We start from the raw sequence: 22,975 nt of genomic DNA, 5'->3' as shown, positions 1-22,975 counted from the left end.
CAATATTTTGTAATAACCTAAAAGGGAAAAGCATCTGAAAAAGAATATATCTATATCTGTTTATATATGTATAACTGAATCACTGTGCTGAACTGAAACTAACATGACATTGTAAATCAACTATACTTCAATTAAAAAAAGAGAAAAACTTACAATTTTTATAATTAAAATTCACAGCAAATGATGCCCAAACCAATTTGCAAACCGTTAAAAATGGATAGGATTTTAAACCTAGAATTCAAAATTCTCTATTTATGATGAGACATACAAAATATTTTTTTAGCAAGTAAGGTCATAGGCAATCGATCTGCTCATAAAGCAAGGTGAAAGGAAGCAACTCTCTTTACTGTGGCTGCACAACCTACATAAAAGTGTCCATTTCTTTGTCTTTTTTCCCCCTTAGTATTAGAATCCTCACTCATCTGTTTCCAAATTTTTTGATTTAAAAATTTTCTGGTAAAAATCTACTAATCTCTTCAATAAAATTAAGGTAGAGACAAAATAAAACACAGTATCTTAATTTAGTCCTTATTTAAAAACTACTGAACAACAGAGGCATAATTATAATGGCACAGAAAGTGAAAAATGAGGTTGTTAATATCCCATTATAAGACACACTGAATAATTCTGCCAAAGAAAAGACATTTTCTTGTGAAAGACACAGTCGTGTGGTTTTTTTCCTTCAGATTTTGAAATCAAGAATGGAAATATTTCATGACCTCATAAGAAAGCAATGCTTCTCACCCATGAAACTGGGTCAGTGTTGATTCCTTCTCCTCTATAATAACCTTATGGAAATCAATTTGTTGCTGAGTCTGGTAAAATACTGGAAGATCTTCTCACCTTCAACAATTAATGATAATTCAGACTGACTAGCAAGAAACATTTAAGAAATTGGGGATTTGTTAAATTTCCAAACTAGTAGATATGCTCTTCCCTTATTAAATACTCAATTGCACATTCTTTATATGCTTTAAAGTTGTTTTAACTGCTTCTGATAAAGGGCTAACTCTTACATTAATTTAAATAAATAAGGTAGGACAAACTATCACAACAGATAAATATAATACTTACTATATTAATATTAGCTTCTCTTTTTCCATCCTTTCTGTATCTGGTCATCTAATTTTCTAGGTCAACCTGTGCCTTTAATTTTGGTTTTCTTTCAGGTTTCACTAAGTTCTCTATACTTATGTGCATGGATTTAGAGAGTTCAGTCTGCAAGTTGGAAAAACTGGGCTTTTCCATGTTAGAGTATGCTTAGTTTTATGTGCAAGAACTGGAATTTCCAAGACTTGGATATATACCTAAATGTTACACTAAGCAATGGAATTTCCTGACAAACTACTGTAGAAAGCATCCAGGAATATATGGAGGTTTCTAAAGTGCCTGGTAAAATTTGTACTTACCACTGTAAAATATTAACAAGGTAGCTTTGCCCTGTTATTGATATACCTTTATAGCAAAGTAGAATAATTGAATGGGATACTTGGGAAATACTCAGATGTTTGTGCGCGCGCATGTGTGTGTGTGTGTGTATTTCAAAAAGCAGTGTGCATTTATAATGACTTTATTTGTAAAGAGAATATGTATTCAAAGACCTCGTGGAAAACGGCAGGGCACTATATGTTAAGCTCTAAGTTATGATTATCAATGTGATTTTTAACACTATAACTTAATGGTGACATCCTCAAAATGATGAAATATAAACCATACTCTAGGACTTCCCTGGTGGCTCAGCAATTAAGAATCCGCCTGCCAATGCAGGGGCACAGGTTCGATCCCTGGCCCGGGAAGATCCCACATGCCTCGGAGCAACCAAGCCCGTGCGCCACAACTACTGAGCCTGCGCTCTACAGCCTGTGGGCCACAACTACTGAAGCCCACACACCTAGAGCCCGTGCTCCACAACAAGAGAAGCCACCGTAACGAGAAGCCCGTGCACCACAACGAAGAGTAGCCCCCGCTCGCCGCAACTAGAGAAAGCCCGTGAGCAGCAACCAATGCAGCCCCAAATACATAAATTTATCAATAAATAAACCACACTTTATATGAAAATTATCATTAATAAATTTTCTTAATTCTGCAAGAATGTAGTTTAACTTTTATCTACCCATACTAAAGCAAATCAAACAAAGTCAGTTTAATAATTTTTTCTTTTTTACCTTTGTGATAGTAAACAGGTAGACTCTTCCTTCCTCTTTCTTTAGGTCATTCATGTACATTGGCGCACCTACCAAGAGCACATCTGTAATGGTGTCTTTGTCCACGTCGACTGCACACAGCACACTACCAAAATAGGAGCCAATCTGGGGTAATAAAGCATATCGGCCTTAGGATTCCTATACTCCTAGTATCACGCTGAACTTCTGTGTACTCACTCAACAAGCAAAACTCGAGCATTCGTTGCCTGTGAGGTGCTAGGTACCTAAAGATGGATAACATAGCCCCTCCTCTCCGGTTGTATCACAATCTAACATTTGGTTCTTAGACCTCAGGGTGCACAAAAATCACCAGAAAAGTATCTGTAAAATACAGATTCCTGAGACCCATTTCCAGAGATTCTGATACCATGTCCATGGGGTGATCAAGAAAACAGTATTTTAAGTAAGCACTCCAGGTGCTTCTGATGCTGGTGGGTAAAAGACCACATTTAAGCAACACTTAGAAACTTTGTGAGAGGTTGTACACAAAGGCAGGAGGGGAAGAGAGAGGCGGAGCAAATAATTGTGCTTCCGTGGTAAAATATATGATAATAGAGGCAAGTAGCAAATGCTGTGTGATCAGAGTGCACAGGAGTCAGAAGGGCTTAGAAAGATTCAGTATTATTTGAATTGCATCTTAGAAGATGGCAAGGAAGTCGCTAGGTGGAGTGGAGTGGGAAAGCATGAGTGACGTAAGTGTCCATGGCATGATCTGGGACAGTGGAGTAGTTCCCAGATAGATTGGGCTGGAGAACTAGTTGCTGATAAAAGGAAATGAGAGGCTGGGAATCTGAATGATCATCATTCCATCCAACCAAGGTTCAACGTATGCCTACGTGAATGCCTCTTGAGGATTCAGAAATGAATCAGAAATGAGTCCTTCCATAACACTTGCATTACTTTTCTCAAAATAAAAGCACCCTTCTTTAAAATATTAAAGAGGAGGGAAAAGTATGTGACCATAGCTGGTTTGTGGTCAAGGAAGTCGAAGACTCAGATCTTCTTACTCCTGGAAAGTCCATAGAGACAGTGGATCAGTTTTAATCCCAGAGAAGGGAAATCTGTGGATAGTCGGTTTCTCTGATTTAAGGAGGAAAATTTTCTGTTGGCTGTTAGAGTTCAGTGATGCTCATTTCAAATATGTGCTAAGTCCATGAGTCAAAACTACGTCGCAAGGAAATAGGAATCTATCAGGGGCCTTTGCTCTCGTGGGCCATGACTGGGTGGCGTCACAGGTTCTGACTACCAAACCATCACACATCAGAAGAAAGCGGCAGAGAAGGGAGTTGTTTTACTTTCAGAAATGTCAAAGCCACAGGACACCTCGACAAGCCCAGATGTCGCAGCTCAGTCTTTATAATGCTATCCTGCTCCCTTCTCCTTATTCCTCCTTGTAGGGGCTTGCCTACAAAGCGCTGGTTAGGTGCCTGTCATCACTGGGCTTTAATGACAGCTTCACCCCATGAAAGCTATGTGGCCTTAGAAAGGTAGTTACACCCTCAGTAACCTGTCAAAAGGGGATGGGAGATCTCAATACCGTTGTGAAGATTTAAGGAATATTCAAGTAAACACAGATTACAGAGCCAGCTACAGGATAGGCACTCAATAAATGTTAGTTTCCATTTCTACTAACTCCCCACCTGTCCTGTTGTCCCTGAAATTAATTTCATCTTCTTAAACAATGGAATTTACCTGGTCACCTCTGTGAGACTGAATAACTGTGATATTGCCACTCTCATTAACACTGTACAGCACTATCTGGCCGGTATAATTTGCCCGAGGAGCTCCAGCAACGAAGTGGACACTTTTTCCAGTAGAAATTGAAGCCACAGAGTAACCTAGGAGAGAAGGGGTCACAGAGCAGGTACTACTGAATATCTTGGCCAGATAGGCTTGTGAATCTAGCAGAGGTGATCAGAGGTCCTCTTCGTTAGTGTGACGCACAATTGCTAGTGATCCTGAGTGCACATCCTCCTTTTTCTAAGATAAACTGCTTCTGCCCCTTGGCCACCAGCACTGCCCAGTGGAGGCGGGGCATCTCCCTATAAAGCTGGCCCTAGATTCTGGGTTGTCCCCATCAGCCACTCATGAATCTGACACTCAACCAATATTTCTTGAATGAATAACTAAATGAATTTTAAAAGGTGGAAATTTGCACAGTTGAAAGAACATAAGCTTTGGAGTCAGACAGTCCCAGGTTCAAATTTTGGACTTGCCACTTAGTAAGTTTTTTATCTTTAGGCAAGTAATTAACCTCTTTGGCTCTCAAAGGTAAAATGAGGATAATAATATTTCCTTCAAAGGGCAGTTGGGGCTTCCCTGGTGGCGCAGTGGTTGAGAGTCCGCCTGCCGATGCAGGGGACACGGGTTCGTGCCCCGGTCCGGGAGGATCCCACATGCCGCGGAGCGGCTGGGCCCGTGAGCCATGGCCGCTGAGCCTGCGCGTCCGGAGCCTGTGCTCCGCAACGGGAGAGGCCACAACAGTGAGAGGCCCGCATACCGCAAGAAAAAAAGAAGGGTAGTTGGAAGGATTAAATGTTACGTAGATAGAACAGCCAACTCAGGAGCTGTCCCGTAGTAGGTGCTCGAAATTGGTGGCTGCTTATTATACGAACAAAAAGACTAGGAACTCCAAATTGATATAAGACTACCACTTACCGTATTGATTCTTAGGAACTATTTCTATTTTGGAGAAACACAATCATGTCCCAGGAATAACAACTGCTGGAACAGCCAGAAGAGATTAATGAGTCAAATACGCAGCGTTTCATGAAGTAGTTACGGGCTAAGGGCTGACTGGCAAAGAGGCAACAGAAATACGTGCAACAAATACACCAATTAGAGGATAGCTCAAGCACTTTGCCGAACTGACCCTGAGATTCAACAAGACGCTCGTTTAAAGGATGGGATTTAAATTTGCTGAGCCAAAGGCTGCTAGGCCTTACCTAAATATGAACTGTGATTTCTGTCTTGCAGAATTTGGTCAAAGGCTTGTTTCGGAAAGATCAAATGTCCATGAGGTGTCTGCTGGACAACAGTCCCACTCCAGTCATAAGCTCCTACTGCACCCAGCATCAGAATATCCTAAAATAATCGAAAAATGGAAAGCATTAACATCACCTGTAAAGCGTAAGAGTGTAGTGTGTGCCAAACACTGAAACAAATGGTCTAAATTTAAAGGAAAAAAACTAAGCATGATGAAGTAAAATGTATAGGAATTGCTAAGAAGAAAAGAGACAACAGCCCCAAAATGGAAACGCTTGTGCCAAGCCCACATCACCAAACCCAGACTTAATACCGAACCTAATTGCAGTTGCAAAGGCCCCCCTCCCAGGAGTGTGATCTTAACGGGTCAGTTTGGAATTTCCCGGTCAGCACTAGTGCGGTAAGCCACCCGACAGAGCCCTTCTGTCCCCTACAGGAAGGCGAACTTGCCTGAACCAACTGCTTCCCCTTCCGCCTGTAAAAGCCTTCCATTTTCTACAGCTCCTTGGAGCTCCCCTCTGTCTGTTAGATGGGACGCTGCCTGATTCATGAATCATTAAATAAAGCTGCTTAGATCTTCACATTCACTCAGCTGAATTTGGTTTTTTTAACAGACTGTGTGTTGATATATCTCTGAATTGTTTTGATACATTTTGTGCCGGAAGAAAAGCCTTCCCACGGGCCACGTTACCTTGGGTTTCGTTTAGTACAACACATTTTAAAGATAAATCTGCACCACAGCACAGGAGGGGCACATAGCCATCTTCAAATTTCCATGCAAAGGCACATGATTGCAAATGCCAAACAGTTGTGAGCATTTAGAAAGGAGTCAGAAGCGAGCCTCCAGCCTCACATACTCCTAAGAAGAGCTCAGGATGTGAGGCATCCTCCAGAAACAGGAAGTGCTGCTGCCAGAGGAGGAGAGGTGGGCGCTGCTACCCCAGACCCGTCCTGCTGGCCCTCTTCTGACCCGGTCTATCTTCAACTTCTTTCTCTTCTTTACTCCTTCTCAAATGTTCCTCTAATCCTCTCTATCCTATCCCATCTATTTGAATATGGCACCGCTACAAAAGGAACCTGAAGCTGTGACACTGGATATGAGAAGAAACTGCCATTGGTCAGCACCAGTGGGGAGGGGCCAAAGAGGACAGGCCACTGGGGATTGACTCAAAACCCAATCTGAATATTCGAAGGTACAAGTCATCGCAGAAGGTAGGGTTGGTCAGGATGGGACTTCTTATTTTTAAGTTTTTGATCTTAGATCTTAGAAAACATCAAAGATACGATTTGGGGGTTTTTTTTGTTAATTTTTTTAAACTTATTTTATCGAAGTATTTACAATGTTGAATTAATTTCTACTGTACAGCAAAGTGATTTGGTTATACATACATTCTTTTTCATTTTCTTTTCCATTATGGTTTATCAAGATATGATTTTGGAATGAAAAATACAAAGCCATTAAAAACATAGCAAACAGGGAAATAATGTGTCCCATTTTGAGGATAAGAGACCATGAAATTATGTGAATGATTGTCATAAATCCAGGACTCTGAATCTGGGTGCAGGAAGGGGCTTCAGGGAGTGTACAAAACCTCAAGAAATTGTGTGAAAAATTCTCTCTGCGTGGGTTCACTTAGATTTTTTCTGAGGGAAAGACCTGTAACTTTAATCTCTAACAATTGATACAGAAAAGGTTAGTACACCTTTTATTATAGAGAGAAATAAGGTAATCCTGGTCCTTTATTCTGCCAATCAAATCCTCTGAGTTCATTCTGTTCCCCGAGCATTTCCCAGTGTCACCTCTTTTCCTCTTTTACTATTATTACTACTGCACTCATATCCTGAGTAGAATTAGAATCAGAGGCCTGCGAGATGGATGTTTCTAAGAAAGAATGGACTTCCCTGAGCTAAGAAGATGTCCCATCTCACTCTTTTCCTAACTCCTTACTTTTTCAACTATTTTTTTCTGTCTCTGCTCTTAGAAAAAAGATACGCCGGCAACTCAGAATTCAACAACAGTGATGACAAGAGTGTGTGTTTTTAGCAAATTTTTCCAGTAGTTAATTGATATAAAGAAAACTCCTGCAGTGATAATACCTTGAATTAATATAGTGCCTGTTCCCTGGAGCACTCAAAAGCTTTCTTGTATATTATCATTTTTCTTCCCATAAAAAAATCCCTGTGAAATACGGAAGGGAAGGCATTATTAACCCCTGTTTTTCAGATGATAAGCCAGCAGAGCAAAGAAGCTAAATGACTGTGACTAGAAATGAGCACTGCTGATCACTAGATGGCTGTTTTTCCCACTTTAGTATGGTGGTTACTGCACCCAGAAGTATTAAGGCAAATGTTATCTGATATACACACATTTTGAGGAGAGTAATCTGCGCTGAATCCCACTTGTGACATTTCCATTTGGAAGTTGTCTCCTCCTTGAACAGTACCTAGGAAGCAGTTGCAAAAATCATATCACTGTTATCAGTCTTAAATAAAATTTTGAAACACATGTGCACGCACGCACGCGCGCACACACACACACACACACACAGTGTTCTGATGTCCACTCAAAAATATAGAGCTGGCAGATTCTGAGAGAGAGGCATCTCTAAGGAAGGGTTCTAACAGACGTAGAAATCCATAATGCTTCTGAGGTAGTGTCTGAAGTTGTTATTAATCTTGATCATACATTAATGTATTTGTTGGCATACTTATGAAATTTCTGATATCAGAGAACACTCAGCATAGGGGATGAGGTAAGATGAAAACTGACATGATTATCTTTTTTAAGAAAATTATCATTACTTGCTAAGAACCTAACTGAATTTTTAGCTTTTAAATATTTGTAGTAATAAATGCACATATATCTCAGATGCAGTTGGAGGAGCCAGGCAATTGCTCTGTAGTGAAGACTGTGCTGAGAGATATTTGGATTAGGCTTCAGGAACTAGGATTCAAGACTGAGTAGGAATTTTACCAATTGGGAAGTTGGTCCAAGTTCTACATATGTGCTTGCCTCTGACACTAGCACCATAAGACTCAATTAGAACTCATTTTCCATACATGTGGCCAAAGCGGTTACATTTCACTAATCTTCGCAAAAAGGAAGCTAAATTTCTGGACTGCCACATTAATGTAGAGAAGAATAAAAGTTTTTAGATAGACCCTTCCAGTGGATAATCGGGAGATAAAGATCTGACTATAGGGATTAATACTTAATTTACACAATCCCCTTGGATCCAGCTTCTGAAGCAGTACTTGATCATAGTAGATGCTCAATAAAATATGAGAGTTATTTGGGTTAACCATCAGGAACCAGGATTTGGGTCATGTGGGACTTTTTACCAACTGGGAATTGTGTTCTAGTCCTGCTTATAGTGAGCTCTTGAACACATGATATTTCTATAGAGACTAGACCTTCCAAGGCCATAGAAGTAAATTATTGTAGATCTGGTTAAGTAAAACGTTTCCTGAAAATCTGAACTATTAAAAATCTTCACTGTATTTTTCTAATTTTAAAAGTAGACATGTTTGTTGCAAACAAATTCAAGAATTTCAGAAATTATGTAGCAGTGTAAAAAGGTAACATTTTTTATGATTACAAAAACTGTTTACAATATGGAAAGGTAAAACTATTTACGATTATAATAGATATTACTAAGTTGCCACCCCAAAAGGTTATACAGTTTATAATCTTATAGTGTATGAGCTTTTTTGCTTCCCCATAATCTCTCCCAGATTAAACATTACTAATCTTTGTTATCTTTTAGACACAAAGTAACATTGATTTCATTTATACTTTAAAATAATTACTAAAATTGGGAATATTTTCTTATGTTTATTGGCCATTTGTATTTTATCTTTTATAAACTACTTATTCATCATTCTTTGTCTATTTTTCTTACTGATGCTATTTAGGAGTTCTCTTTATATAAGGTATATAAGTTAACATTAATAGAACAAGTATGGTGATAAAGAATTCTTTTTTTTTAAGGTTTTTGAAGAACATGTTATTTTATTTTTAATTTTTATTAGAGTATAGTTGATTTACAATATTGTGTTAGTTTCAGGTATAAAGCAAAGTGAGTCAGTTATACATATACATATATCCACTCTTTTTTAGATTCTTTTCCCATATAGGCCATTACAGAGTATTGAGTAGAGTCCCTTGTGCTATACAGTAGGTCCTTATTAGTTATCTATTTTATATACTGTAGTAGTGTATATATGTCAATCCCAATCTCCCAATTTATCCCTCCCCCCCTTACAACCTGGTAAACATCAGTTTGTTTTTTTGAAAAAAATTTGAAAAAAATTCTGGAAAGAAGGAGTTCATTTACCTTCAATGCTGAAAATTTGTTCTCCTAATGTCCCAGCCTTTTCTAGTAGAGCTGCTTCATCAGAAACATTGAAAAAGTATCTTTCTGTTGGAATACTGGCAATTGCTTTAATTTCTTTTATTAAATTTTTAGTATCAAGGGCATTTCTGTTTAAGTACCCAAGAACCTTGAAAATAGAGGAAGAGGGGAGAAGGCCATTAGTGTTGTACTTCAATTTTCCTATTCGTATTTTCTAGGCTATTTCTGAACAAGATAGGCCCTCTAAAGAAATAAATCAAGTAACACTTCCATATCCTCTTCATTGACAGGACTGCAAATCAGCAAGAAGCAGAGGTAGAGAAAAATATTCTTTTATATTAAGCTATGAACAGCCAATAAGAAAGTGCAGTCTTCAGAAGTGATGTTATAAAGGAATATTAACCCATCAACTGAAAGACAAGTAAAAAGAAAAGCCACTTACTGCTATGCCAAACCTCAGTATATTGTCATTGTTACATTGATCAATTACGGCTTTCAACATTGAACCATCATGGGATTCACCATCAGTTACAACCACCATGACTTTGGTAGCACCTGGTCGTCCACCAGCAGCTGCTGAATAAGCAGAATCTCTGTGGCAGATAAAAGAAAAACTCAATCAAAAAATAAACTAAACACGTGGACCTCTGGTTAGAAATATAAATATGAAACTGACTTCTTTGAGCATAACCTATTGTGATTTAGAATTTCTCTATCAGTGCTGGTGACTTCTGAACTACGTTCTATTCGTAGCTCGTAGCGAAACATATAAAAATATAAATCTTGCTTGGCATTAAAAATAACTTCCATGGTTTCCATGGTGTGTGGGTGTGTGTGTATTTACATCAGGAATCCTTAGAATTATCTTCTGCTAATAAGATTAAACTCATTAAAACTAATCAACAGGGTAAAGATATTCATTCCTGTCATAAATACTACTCATTGGATCTGCATTTATTTTTTTCAACAGTAAATTCTTTTTTAAAAGGTAACAAATATACGTGGTGAAAGAAATCCAAAGCATTTGGAAATGTGTAAAACAAAAATTTCACACAAAGCCACTATTGCAAAGATAATCACTATTATCAGTTTATGTTTCCTTCTAGAAAATGTTTCATCTAGAGAAATATATGCAAAAGTTACTCCTTAAACTTCTATAAAAATGGGAACATATTCTCTGCAGCTGTTTTTCATTTTGATGGAGACCTTTCCATATCAGCAAATATAGAACTCTTTGTCTTTGATTTTCTGATTTTATTTCTATACAATTTTTAAAGGTTAATTTCCATTTACAGTTATTACAAGATATTGGCTCTATTCCCCATGGTGTACATCCTTGAGCCCATCTTACACCCAGTAGTTTGTGCCTCCCCATCCTTCACCCTTATGTTGCCCCTCCCCCACCACTGGTAACCACTAGTTTAGACTTCTCCTTTTTTAATGGCTACATAGTATTTCATTATTTTGAGGAACCATAGTTTATTTAACCAATTCCCATTATTATGCATTTAGGCCATTTTGAGTTTTACAAATAATGCTATAATGAACGTCCTTGTGTATCTATCTTGGCATACTTTTTTGAATGTGTCAGTAGGATAAAATCTTAGCAGAGAAATTATTTAGACAAAGTATTTACACATTTCAAATTTTGATAAATAAAATACTAAATTGCTCTTCAAAAATTCCACCAATTTAGGGCTTCCCTGGTGGCGCAGTGGTTAAGAATCCACCTGCCAATGCAGGGGACACAGGTTCGAGCCCTGGTCCGGGAAGATCCCACATACCATGGAGCAACTAAGCCCGTGCGCTACAACTACTGAGCCTGTGCTCTAGAGCCCACAAGCCAAAACTACTGAGCCCACATGCTGCAACTACTGAAGCCCGTGTGCCTAGAGCCCGTGCTCCGCAACAAGAGAAGCCCACGCACTGCAACAAAGGGTAGCCCCTGCTCGCTGTAACTAAAGAAAGCCCATGCGCAGCAATGAAGACCCAATGCAGCCAAAAGTAAAAAACAAACAAATAAATAAATAAATTTATAAAAAAATAATTCCACCAATTTATACTGCCATCAGTGTACAAGAATGCAATTTTCTCCACCTCCTTTCCATAACAATGAGAATTATTAACTTTTTAATCTGGGATATTCTTATAAGTGAGAAATAATATATAATTGTTATTTTAATATGTACTTTTTCACTATGAAGGATGATGAGTATTTTTAATATGTTTATTAGCCATTTATATTTCTTCCTTCATGAACTCTTGATTTTTCTTTATCTTTGCCCATTTTTCTTTGTTTTTCATCACTTTCCTGACAAGTAAGACTTCTGTTAATAAAGAAAATTATCCTTGGTCATATATATTGTAAATAATTGTCAGTTCATCAATCACTGTTTGAAGTTTAGTGATATTAATTCTGTACAGAAATTTTATATTTTGATATAATCAAATCCATTAACTTTTGCGTGTGTGTCTTTTATATTTGACATGGTATTTTAAAAGGACTTATCTCTAAGACTTTTCTCTTTAATCACCCAAGTTTTCTCATAGTCTTTTAATGGTTTCATTTTCTTAGATTTAAATTGGTGGTCCAGCTGAAATTTATTTTGATTCAAGGAGTGAGGCAGGGATTCAGCTTTATTTTGTTTCCAGATGTTTAACAAGTTGTCCAACAACTTTTTTTTCTGTCTGTTCGATTCTCTTGTTGCACATTCTTTCTGGGGTCATCATATAGGTTCACTGCCACCACCTACATGATGGCAATTTAAAGTCTATATTTGCTTCCATTCATCCCTCCTATCTTCAAGTTTGTATATTCAATGCATTGAATATTTTCACCTGAAAGTATAAGGAGCTCTTTAAATTCAACATGTGTAAAACTGAGACTATCATTTTATTTCCTAAAGCTTTTTTTGTATTCTATATAGCAGAATATAGAAATATGGAAAAATATTTCTCAGCCAAATCTGAATTCTTGTACTCACATCAAATAATTTTTGAGTGAATTATACTCTTCATGACATACAGTAGAGCTCATGTAGGATTATAAGTTTGCTGAGGGTAGAAACTATGCCTCATTTAGTTTTGATTCCCTGCAGGGCTTGGAACAGTAAATTGTAAGTGTAGGCACTCAGATAAGATCAATGGAAAATGGCAATATTTACTAAAAGAGTATCGGAATGCTATTTGTTCTTATAAAGAAACCGATGAAGGGCTTCCCTGGTGGCACAGTGGTTGAGAGTCCGCCTGCCAATGCAGGGGACACGGGTTCGTGCCCCGGTCCGGAAAGATCCCACATGCCGCGGAGCGGCTGGGCCCGTGAGCCATGGCCCCTGAGCCTCCATGTCCGGAGCCTGTGCTCCGCAACGGGAGAGGCCACAACAGTGAGAGGCCCGTGTACCGCAAAAAAAAAAAAGAAAAAAGAAACCGATGAAGAAGGAGGAAGAAGAAGAAGAAGAGAAAGAAAATAGAAGTAATTAAATTCCAGAAGGCGTGAGAAGTTAGGTGACTCTCCTAACAATGGAAAGAGTCCTGTTAGCTCGGGAAATTGTGGTGAGACAGGGATGCTGGGGAGAAAAAGTTTTGAAAAGATCATGAAAGCCATATGAGTCTCATTTTAACAGAAAGTGGCCATTCTCCTTGAGAAGGAAGCTTGCCAGGCCCCAGGGCTTTTACCAGGGAAAAATGCAACACCCACATTCCCTGCAAAAAATACAGGCCCTTTGCTGTTTCTAACTCCTACGAGGCCATTTTTCTATGTCATCTTAGTCTTCCCCTAAGTCTACTTTACTGGAACAGGACGGGTACTTCACATAATGGCAATTGGCCAGCGGCCTCTGAGATGGCTTGGCTCCAAAGGACATCTTAATAGGGACAAAAAAGGTTAACCAAACCAATCATATCTTCTCTTGTAGGGAATCTACTTTTGAGATATATAGGGAGAGTAGGCAGTTGATAGAAGCAGCAACTAGAACACAGAATATACTAAAAAAAGAAGGGACAGATAAAATAGGAAATTCAGAAAAAGAAAGGACAGGATGTGGTGACTGACCAGATATGTGACCTAAGGAGGAGCAGAAAGAGTAAAGTAAACCATCAAGTTTTTAGTCTGAATGACTAGGGGCAAAGGTGGACACATGAATCAAAATGGCAGAGTCATGAGGAGGGGCAGGGAAAAGAGTAAGGCCAGTTTCGAATGCACTGAATTTGATTAGTGAGCCAACACTCCAAATAAGGATTTTCAGCATCAGCTGTATGCCTGTGTGCATTGTAGGAGAGAGGTCAGGGCTAATGACAAAGCAATGGGGTAACCCAGGCAGGGCTGATGGCTCATGTGTATACAATGGATACAATGCCTAAGAGAACAGGGCTATAGAAGAGCGGGCTCTGTTTGGTGAAGACAAATTAGGAAAAGGAGCCAGTGAAGATGCAAACTTGTTGACAAAAAGTTGGCAGGTTTTCTAGAAGTGTGTGGTGTCATGGCAACTGGAGTAGAAACAGCAGTGCGTGCTCCTTATTGTCAAATGTTCAGGGAAGCTAAAGAGGATGAGGCTTAAGGCAGGACCATCTTTACCTGATGGCAGAGCCATAGGTTTCAAGGATGTGGAGAAGGGAGCATAGACACTTCTTTCAAGGAGTTATGGCAGTGGAAGGAAGGAACTCACAACTCGATGAAAAAGGGCAGGAAGTAGGTTTAAGGGAAGGTGAACCTACAGTTCTCATTTCTTTTTTAACAGTAGGAGAATAGTTAGCATTTTTTGTAAAGGTATCTGATTAAAGCAGAGTGAAGATGAAGGTCAGCAGTGCTGAGAAAATAAGAGACACTGAGCAAAGAATTAGGAGAATGTTACACAGCTGTGAAATTCACACCGCCCCAGCCTGTTATAAGTAGAATGAGCCCTTCAATTCAATTCAGACTTCTAGGTCATTAACACTTAGGAATCTATGGCCCTTCTAAATTTGCATGAAGTGCTCCAGTAGCTCAAGTTGTCTGTGGCCTTGATAAATATTAACAGATAAATGCAGATTGCTCCATTGCCAACTTAAACTAAGGTCTTTTAATTTCACTGTACTTACTTCATGTAAAATCTTAAAAAATTATGTAATATCTTATAAAAGTTCTAGAAATCAAAGATTTAAACATGTCATCCCCTACTGCCTTCTCAAAGTATTCAAGTAACAGAATGTTCAGACTTTTCTTCTCTACTAGTTCTGATTTAAGTGTAGGTACCACATACTTACTTTTCTTCATCTTTCCTTTATAGTACTTATGAGCACCTCTATTTTATCAAAATATTAGCCTATTAGCAACATAACTTACCTTGCATACTGAATTGCTTTGAATGTATTTGTGAGGTCTCCACCATACTGGGATGTCTGGGATGTTGCTTTAATCATTTCATCTTTGGTTTTAAAAGTGTTCAGGTTAAACACCACTCTTGGATAATTGGCATATTGAATTAAACCCACCTTCAAGAGAAAAGAAGTTTATTACAGGTTTGTCATTAAGTTATAAATCACTCCTATTTAACCAATATAATAAAAATCGAAAGTGCATTTAGACATGGGCTGATAGCTTAAGGGAATCATTTCCAACATTTTTCTTAAGAATAGTTATTTTTCTTCCAGTGGAATAACTTCCTGGTCAGAGGCCATCAGTGCAGGGCAGCCTTACTTACTGACAAGCAAGATAATGTGCCATTTGTGTACCATTTGATTCTCAAGAGTAATAGTTGTAGATTTTTAAGCACTGCCATATGGATGAATATTAAGTTCTTAACAGGAAGATTCAAATGATATAAATAGATTTTCTAGTTACCAATGGATATAAACATGTAAACAATTATAAGCAGTCATGGACGGAACAGAACATCTCATCAAGTGAGGATAATTATATAATAAACAAAGAATTATAGTTGAGTACAAGAAAAAGTGATGTGCTAATCAATGCGGTCAACATGAATGTTTTTGTTGTGCTGGATTTCCTCTAATCACAGACGTTAGAAAGAAAGCTGCTCTATGTGCATTTAGGGCAGGAAGTTTCTGGTCTTCAGGGAAAATGCCATTGGAGAGGGTCTTATTTGAGAGGGCCGAGAGGCAGAACAACTTCTGACCAAGATGTTTGGGCACATACCCTAATCCTTCAGATCAAGGAGGTCAGACACTTCTGTTAACGTCCTTGTTCTCAGCACTGAGATCACCCTCTATGCCTAGGATTTGGGGCTTCCAGAATAGGAATGGTGATGAGGGATCAGTGGTAAAAAGGTCTCTGAAATAGAGGTCAATGTGTAAGGAAGACAGGAAGGGCAAGGCCTGGATTTCTGAGTTCAATCAGCTACTTTCTCTAGGAAGGCTGTTAACTAGGCACTGGAAAAATGACAAAAAATATATTACTGAACCCTCCTCTTTAGGATAGGATGTAAGATTTGAGAGAGAGGAAACGATCAAAAATAACTCTAAGGATTTCAAAATCTAAGGTGATAGGAAGAGAATGGTGACCCCCTGACACAGCCCCATAACTTCTATGTGTAAAAAATAAAGGTGGAAGAGAAGATTTAAAGGAATGTGGTATAGTAGGGCTTAGAGAAAGGTCACATTTAGAACGGAAGAGAAGATACTGAGTAAAACCACCTCTAGAGATGAAGAAGGTGCATCGGGATTGGAAGATAGAAGAGGAAGGCCAGGAATTCCACACAAGAGACTATTAAATACAATAAGTCACGTTATGGGGGAAACCCATTCAGAAACAGAGAAAAAAAGCAGATACAGATGAAAACTTCTCTTATGAGGGCCTTAACAGTGATGCTCTCCAGAAACCAGTACTATACCTAGTCTTATTTAACAGAAATTTTATTTTATTTTCTGGTGAAAGCCCACAGTGAAACCTCCAAAGTTTTGACAGATACTAATGTCCTCTTGGTATTGAAAAGCAATGTCAATAGGGAAAATATATAACAATATTTTATAATGCTGTATAGGGAAGCAGAAAAGCAAATTTCAATATAGATAACTGGAAAGCTTTTCAGAAAAGTGTTCCAACAATTGTTGGCCCCTGGAGCACCAGATGCAACCCAGGAACTAGTAACTCTGTGAATTGATTCCTGTTGATATTGGGTCAATGTCCTGCTACAACCAGGATGGCCCACGAAATAGCAGATCCAACAAGAAAGAAAGAAAGAAAAAACCCTGAAACTTAAAAAATGCTATTCAGCGTTATAAAAGCATGACGTTTCTGCTCCTGAGTTTTGCTTGCCTACCTCAGGAAGACAGAAAACCAAATTAAAGACTCTTTAAAACATAAAAAGTTATTCAAAAGTATTGAAAAGACTTGTCCTGTGTGAAAAATGGAAGGCTAGACTAGAATATGACAAAAGACTATAGAATAATAAATGGTAGAATTATGCTGTCTATGAACTTACTTATAAAAATTCAAAGATAATTTTTTCACCAGTAAAGAGTAAGTAAAAGAAAGTCATCATTCGTCCAAGCGTGTGTAAAAAAAATACATATTGGATTTCTAAATGTATTGATTAGTTCATGAGTTAGTGGAGGAAAAAATAAGCATCTAAAGAGAATTAAGATGCTATACACATATCTGATGCCTGAATCAGGAATAGAAATCCAAGCTTAAAGACTAGCATTAGGGGAAGTCATAGATAGAATAACTCAGTGTAGCACAAATTTCAGTTAACTTTCAAGATTACCATTAAATGCCTTTAACATGGGGATTTGACAAATGCAAAGATAAAGACCTCATCTCTAATAATATTTTCTCAGAATGAAAGCCGTGGGTTAGTGTATATATAATGGATGTCCATACCTGTGTCTTTGTGGGGCCTATATCCAGGCCTTGCACAAATTTTTCCAAAAAGTTCTTTACTGCATCCCAGGGGTAAATACTGTTTGATTCATCACATACAACCACAACATCTATGAGGGAAGGGCAGGCTACACAGGAAACGACGAAAGAAACATATATCCATAGGTAAGGCAAAATCACATCCACATACAAATGAGACAAAGTAAAAAAGGATGGCACTTGTTGATACAATTTTTCCCCTCCTTTAAGGTAAGGCATTGCTCAGACCCTCTGCACATTCATAACTTACTCTGAACTGCAGGTGAAAAGCTGGTCAGGAGCTGAAAATTGGGACTGACATCAGAGCATAACCCGGTTGTGTAAAACTGATTTCCGCACTGCTGTGCCCACAGGGGACCACAGGTCTTAAAAGAAATGAAAACAATGACAAAACACATGGAAAACGTTAACCCTCCACCTCGCCATTTGTGAAACTCAGGACTATTTCTATTCTCTTATAAGACTCTAGGAATCGTCAACTCTTGAAACTAACAAGTCAACAGTGCCTTTGAGAGAAAGTGCACTGGAGCCCACAGACGGGAGGGAGAGGGTGGCAGATGTGCTGTGCCTGGTGTCAGGCGTCTTGGGGACCGGAGCACTGGGACTGTCAGTGTAGGGAGGAGCCCATCAGGTCACCCACCAAGCTCGACAAAAGGGGTGCTGTCCTTCCAGAGAACACCCAGGAGAAAAATGCGTGCAAGGTTCATTTTTTGTCTCTCAGATACCTGGGTCTCAGCTGCTTCATCTGTAAAATGAGGATGACCAGACCTCCTCCTAACTTAAGGCTGCTGTGAAGACGAAATGAGTCTATAGCTATAAACACTTAGAACAGTGCTGGGTAAATAGCAAGGGATATATAATTGTTAGCCAGCATCATTATCATTGTTATTCCTTGAACATAGGTCTCCTCCTGTCCCTTCCATTTATACTCTTCAGCAGAAACCCTAAGTCCTCATGTCCCCATGGGCCAGGCAGGCAGCCTGGAAGAGAGCTCCAGCCAGGTGTAGACACCATGGTGAATGAAGAGCCCACGCTTTCTGTGCAGGGCAGACCATTGTGGCTCCTGCCTGTGGGCTGGTATGCAACAGGCCCCGTGTGGCCAGACCTCCCAAATTCTCAAGGAGAGTCAAAGAGAGAATTTTGTGTGAAAATTTATAGTTAACAAAAACCTGAAACACTCTACATGCTAAACAAACACAAAGGAGGTTCATGAACTGCCAGTTTTTAACTCTGTAGTTATCAAAGTATTTCTTTGAGGACTTCAGAACCCCATACTTCTGGCCCCTAGAACCTTCAGTTATCAAAGCTGGCGTTTGTCTTCTTGTGCACATCATACTCCAACTATTAATATCTCCACTGACCTGACCCCAAAGCTCTCCCTTTCAGCAGCCCTTGAATGCCAAGAACTCCTGATTAAATCATGATTAAATCACGTGGGAAACATTAGATTAAATAATATTCAAATCGTTAGATGTGAAAGGAGAAAAAATGGCGAAGAGAAGTCTAGTGATGATCTTAAAAAGAAATCTATACAGTTTAACCTTATGTAAAGCTGTGGAACAATTATTAAAACTTAACTGAAAAGTGTGGACTTGCAAAGAGTGATTGGAAGAATGAAAGGGAACTTATTTGACCCACTTTAACTGTTTGTAGCTCAAAGGAGAAGCAGCTGTGGTCGTATTTCATGCTCAATGAACAAGGCATAGTTTTTCCCTTATAAAACTGGTTCATTTTGCCAATTAGTTAGGGAGAAATCGCTATTGATGCCTTGGGTTAGTATACCAAATAAGATACCAACTACTGATTCCTATATCCCCACCCCCAAGTTGGTTTATCTTAATCACCCTTAAAAATACTAACTCATGAAGTATTAAAAAAGATTTTTTTGTTTTAAAAGCAATGGAAAACAGCATTAAGGAGTTGAAATTAGAATATGCCAATTGTTAATGCCAGAACAACATTCCTGCTTTAAGCCCGGAACTTAAGAAGGTTCAAAAAAAAAAAAAGTGATGATTGTCAGTCTTTTCCACAGAATTCTTAAGAGTATCTTAAGATTTTGACCTTTTAGGTATGGAAAGAAGACTTTGGCTTTTTTCTTTTCTTTTTTTTTCTCTTTCCCTCCCTCCCTCCTTCCTTCTACTTGCTACATTGACTGTTAATCTCTCAAATTCTCTTGCAATTTTATTTTATAAATAAGATTTACAAAATGTTTTATTTTGCATATAAAAATCTATAGTTACACATTAAAAATCTGAAGTTACAGACTAAAAACTTTGAAGCACATTCTATAATCCCTGTATCTTAATGTTTTTCTTTCTTAATTTATTCAACTTAAAAAAAAAGACAAAAGCAACCTTATGATAAAGACTTCAGAAGATCATAAACAGGAAGATTCATTGCAATATTCATTTATGCATTGATCTAACACATATTATAAGCAACACTTAATTCAGTTAGTGGTACCAAGGTCTCTCTAATATCTCTCAGTAAAAACAGAATGATATTGTTCAAAATTGATTACATTTTTAGAGCAATCTGGTTATACACCCAGGCTTTTAAGTTAGCATATCAATGTAGCATGTCGTAACCAATGTAAAGTTAAAGTAAACTTTCTAAGACTACTTTAACAGGGCTATACAACTAGGTTACACCTACATGGACTGGCAGAAATGTCAAATGAGACTGGGTTTTTGTTTGCCTTTAAACACTTTTTTCTTTTTTTTTTTGGGCGTGTGATGGTTTTCATTTTTTTACAGTTGCATCTTTTCAACAGTTTTCTATGTTATTTTTTTGTTAGTCCCAAGCTCAGGAATTATTCTCTCTTTCAGAAAACTTCCATTTTCTTCTAGTTTTTTATATTAACTTTTTAATTCACTCAGAATTATATTTGGATATGCAAGTTATTCACCAATTAATTGTCCCCGGACCTCTTGTTAAATAAGGCATTCTCTTTTACTGATTTGTGGTGGTCTTTTCACAGCTTTCTAGAAACTAAATGAGAGTACACATTAACATGAAATAAGATGAGATCAAGCCATGCCTTAAATAATATCAGATTGGTCAATGATTATCAGAAACGATTAAAAATAAAAGTACTTTATAGCTTTGAAACCTACTTTCTGAATTTGCAGTACCTATCCTGAATGTTCCTACAGGAAGGAGAAATGAGAGCTAGAATTCTGCTGTTATCAACAAATACAAAGCACATTTTCCAAGGGTAAAGAATCGGTGTTCCTTCTGATCCCTTTTTCCAAAACATTCTGTGGCAATGGTTTTACTAAATATCTTAAGACATCTACATATCAACATATTGTTCTTTCATGTTGGCTCTCCATCTAGCAAGTCTTATCCAAAATCAAGCTCAAACATTTAAACCTCAAGATCTGGCTTGCTAGGAGGGATGGTGAGAAGACACTGACTTCATCCTTTCTTGAGAGGAATGAGGATTTGAAAAGTAAACACTCACAAGAAATCCACCCGTTCTCACGTTCCTTGTCAGTGTCAAGCCAAGGCTCATGTTGGTTTTCATCTCAGTAACGTTGGAAATGCTCGTGGAAGCTTTCAAAGGGGAGAAGATTTTTAAGAGTGGTTAAATCATCATTTATTTAAAGCCATTTTTTTTCAACGTACACTCAGGTTTACATGTAGCATTGAATTTAGTGCTCGTGTTATATAATGAAGTGTATGGAAATGAGATGCCTTCAGTGATCTGGCAGCTCATTTAAATATGTGATCACATCTGCAGAATGTGATCCTAGGGGGTGGAGTCTGCAAAGGTCATGGTGGCTCCAGCTAAAGCTTTATTCTGGATCAGAAAAAAATATCCTTAAAGTGTTATCAAAGGATGCCGTATGGTAGAATCTGGCTCAAAGCAATAGTGAATGAACTTTAAGAGGAAATCATGACACTAGCATGTAGAATAGTAGATAAATCTCTCCAACCTTCTCTCTCCCACTCAAATAGGGCATCATCTGCTGCATCCATTCTTGAGCTACTGAACACTGAAATTCTTCTCAATAATATCATTATTTTCTCATATCCTCTAATCTCTGCCAAGGTGTATACATATATGTACACATACAGGTATACATATACATAAAATTACACTGTTTATGTATATGTGTATACACATAAATTATGCTAAGTCATCTGCTCATATGTATATATACATATGCATAAAATTTCTAAAATAATAAAAAGATATATATTAGGGGTGAGTATTCAAAAGTTTTATTATATAGTTTATGCCCCATTTCCCAGGATACCTGTTTTAAAACTTCACCCTTCTTCTCAAGCCTCCAAACTCAACCCAGATCCCATCACTCTCTACTGCAAAGAAGATAATCACACTTGAAAGATAATCTCAACTTCTCTCATCTTTACCTAAAGGTCCTTCTAGAATTCTGACTCCTCTCTTTCCTTTGTGTTTCAGAGAAGAGAGCATTCTTCCTAAGACTCATTTTCCCAGGTACCAGAGACATTAATTCCATCCAGTTAACTTTATTCTTGACCAGGAGTCACTCCCTTTTTATTGCCTCCTTCCACTCTCCCTACCAATAGGATCATCTCTTTTTTATTAGAAAAATTGTCTCTTAACTCTGCTACCTTATCCAACTATTTTCCCAATTCTCCTTCACTACTTAACTTCTGGAAACAGAGGTCTACTTTTGTGGATAATTAAAACAGCAATTGCAAACAATTACAAAGAATTCCAAACTGTGAATTTTTTTTAGTAGAATGAAATCATTTAGACATGACCAGAAATAAAGAGTGTTCCTCAGCACGCCCAAAATCAGCCCTAGTACTGATGTTTCTATACTTAATGGTTTGTTTTGAGGAGGGAGAGAAGTATGGATAGTCTCAGATTTCTGTAAGTAACCAGCAAAATAATCCTACATGTCGGTGGAAACCGGTCCACAGTCTGGGGATAGATGGCCCAGGAGGCAGCACGTTTCCCATGCAACCATCTTTCTTAATCAGGTCATCAAACTGTGTTGGAAATTTGAATACAGTTGGGCCCCATATGACTACAGACATAAAGGCAACAAAAGCTGTCTACATTCCTTAAACACAAAACTATGATTGGTTTTGTTGTTATTTTCCAGCTGGGTATATAACAAATGAGATTTTGTTACGTGTAAAATAATCACATTGCTAATTATAACTTACTTTGCAAATTCAGTTTTTCACATGTAGTGGTGGATAGATCAACAGGACATTTATACACATCTCCCATTCGGTTCTCAGGAAAGCCACTCCATGGTGAACCAACCAGTAACCTAGAAATAGGGATTTTATTTTCCATTAGACATAAAATGTTAGCTATAGTTTCTTAAAGATAAAGCTGACCACAAAACAGTAAAAAAAAAACAAATTTAATTTCAATTTTTAATAAGTGAACAGTTTATTTGCTCAGCTATAATTTGCTCTCCTTCTTTTCCTCTTAGATGATCAAGATCCCTGATGAACATCTACAGTACAGCTGTCTTGCCACACACCTGGGAGTCTCTCTAAAGCAGTTCTGTCCAACAGAAATATAATGCAAGTCATAAGTGTGGGCACATATGTAATTT

At 38.0% G+C, this 22,975-nt stretch overlaps 1 protein-coding gene across 1 annotated transcript in view; it reads right to left on the bottom strand.

Annotated features, from left to right (window-relative positions):
• Positions 1 to 22,975, bottom strand: part of ITGA2 (integrin subunit alpha 2) — a 109,708-nt gene that overhangs the window by 30,827 nt on the left and 55,906 nt on the right. Inside the window, exons 4-14 of the mRNA XM_030881962.2 lie at positions 22,572 to 22,681; positions 20,869 to 20,960; positions 17,653 to 17,767; positions 17,364 to 17,491; positions 14,865 to 15,013; positions 9,987 to 10,137; positions 9,527 to 9,692; positions 7,557 to 7,633; positions 5,150 to 5,288; positions 3,897 to 4,042; positions 2,166 to 2,309 (exon numbers count right to left, since the gene is read on the bottom strand). Of these exons, the coding sequence (XP_030737822.2) occupies positions 2,166 to 2,309; positions 3,897 to 4,042; positions 5,150 to 5,288; positions 7,557 to 7,633; positions 9,527 to 9,692; positions 9,987 to 10,137; positions 14,865 to 15,013; positions 17,364 to 17,491; positions 17,653 to 17,767; positions 20,869 to 20,960; positions 22,572 to 22,681 (1,417 nt within the window). The remainder of the gene's footprint in view (positions 1 to 2,165; positions 2,310 to 3,896; positions 4,043 to 5,149; positions 5,289 to 7,556; positions 7,634 to 9,526; positions 9,693 to 9,986; positions 10,138 to 14,864; positions 15,014 to 17,363; positions 17,492 to 17,652; positions 17,768 to 20,868; positions 20,961 to 22,571; positions 22,682 to 22,975) is intronic.

Source organism: Globicephala melas, chromosome 3, assembly GCF_963455315.2.
Source record: "Globicephala melas chromosome 3, mGloMel1.2, whole genome shotgun sequence".
NCBI classification, from domain to species: Eukaryota; Metazoa; Chordata; class Mammalia; order Artiodactyla; family Delphinidae; genus Globicephala; species Globicephala melas.
Note: the sequence above shows the minus strand (reverse complement) of the source record. Positions and strands in the feature narration are given on the sequence as shown.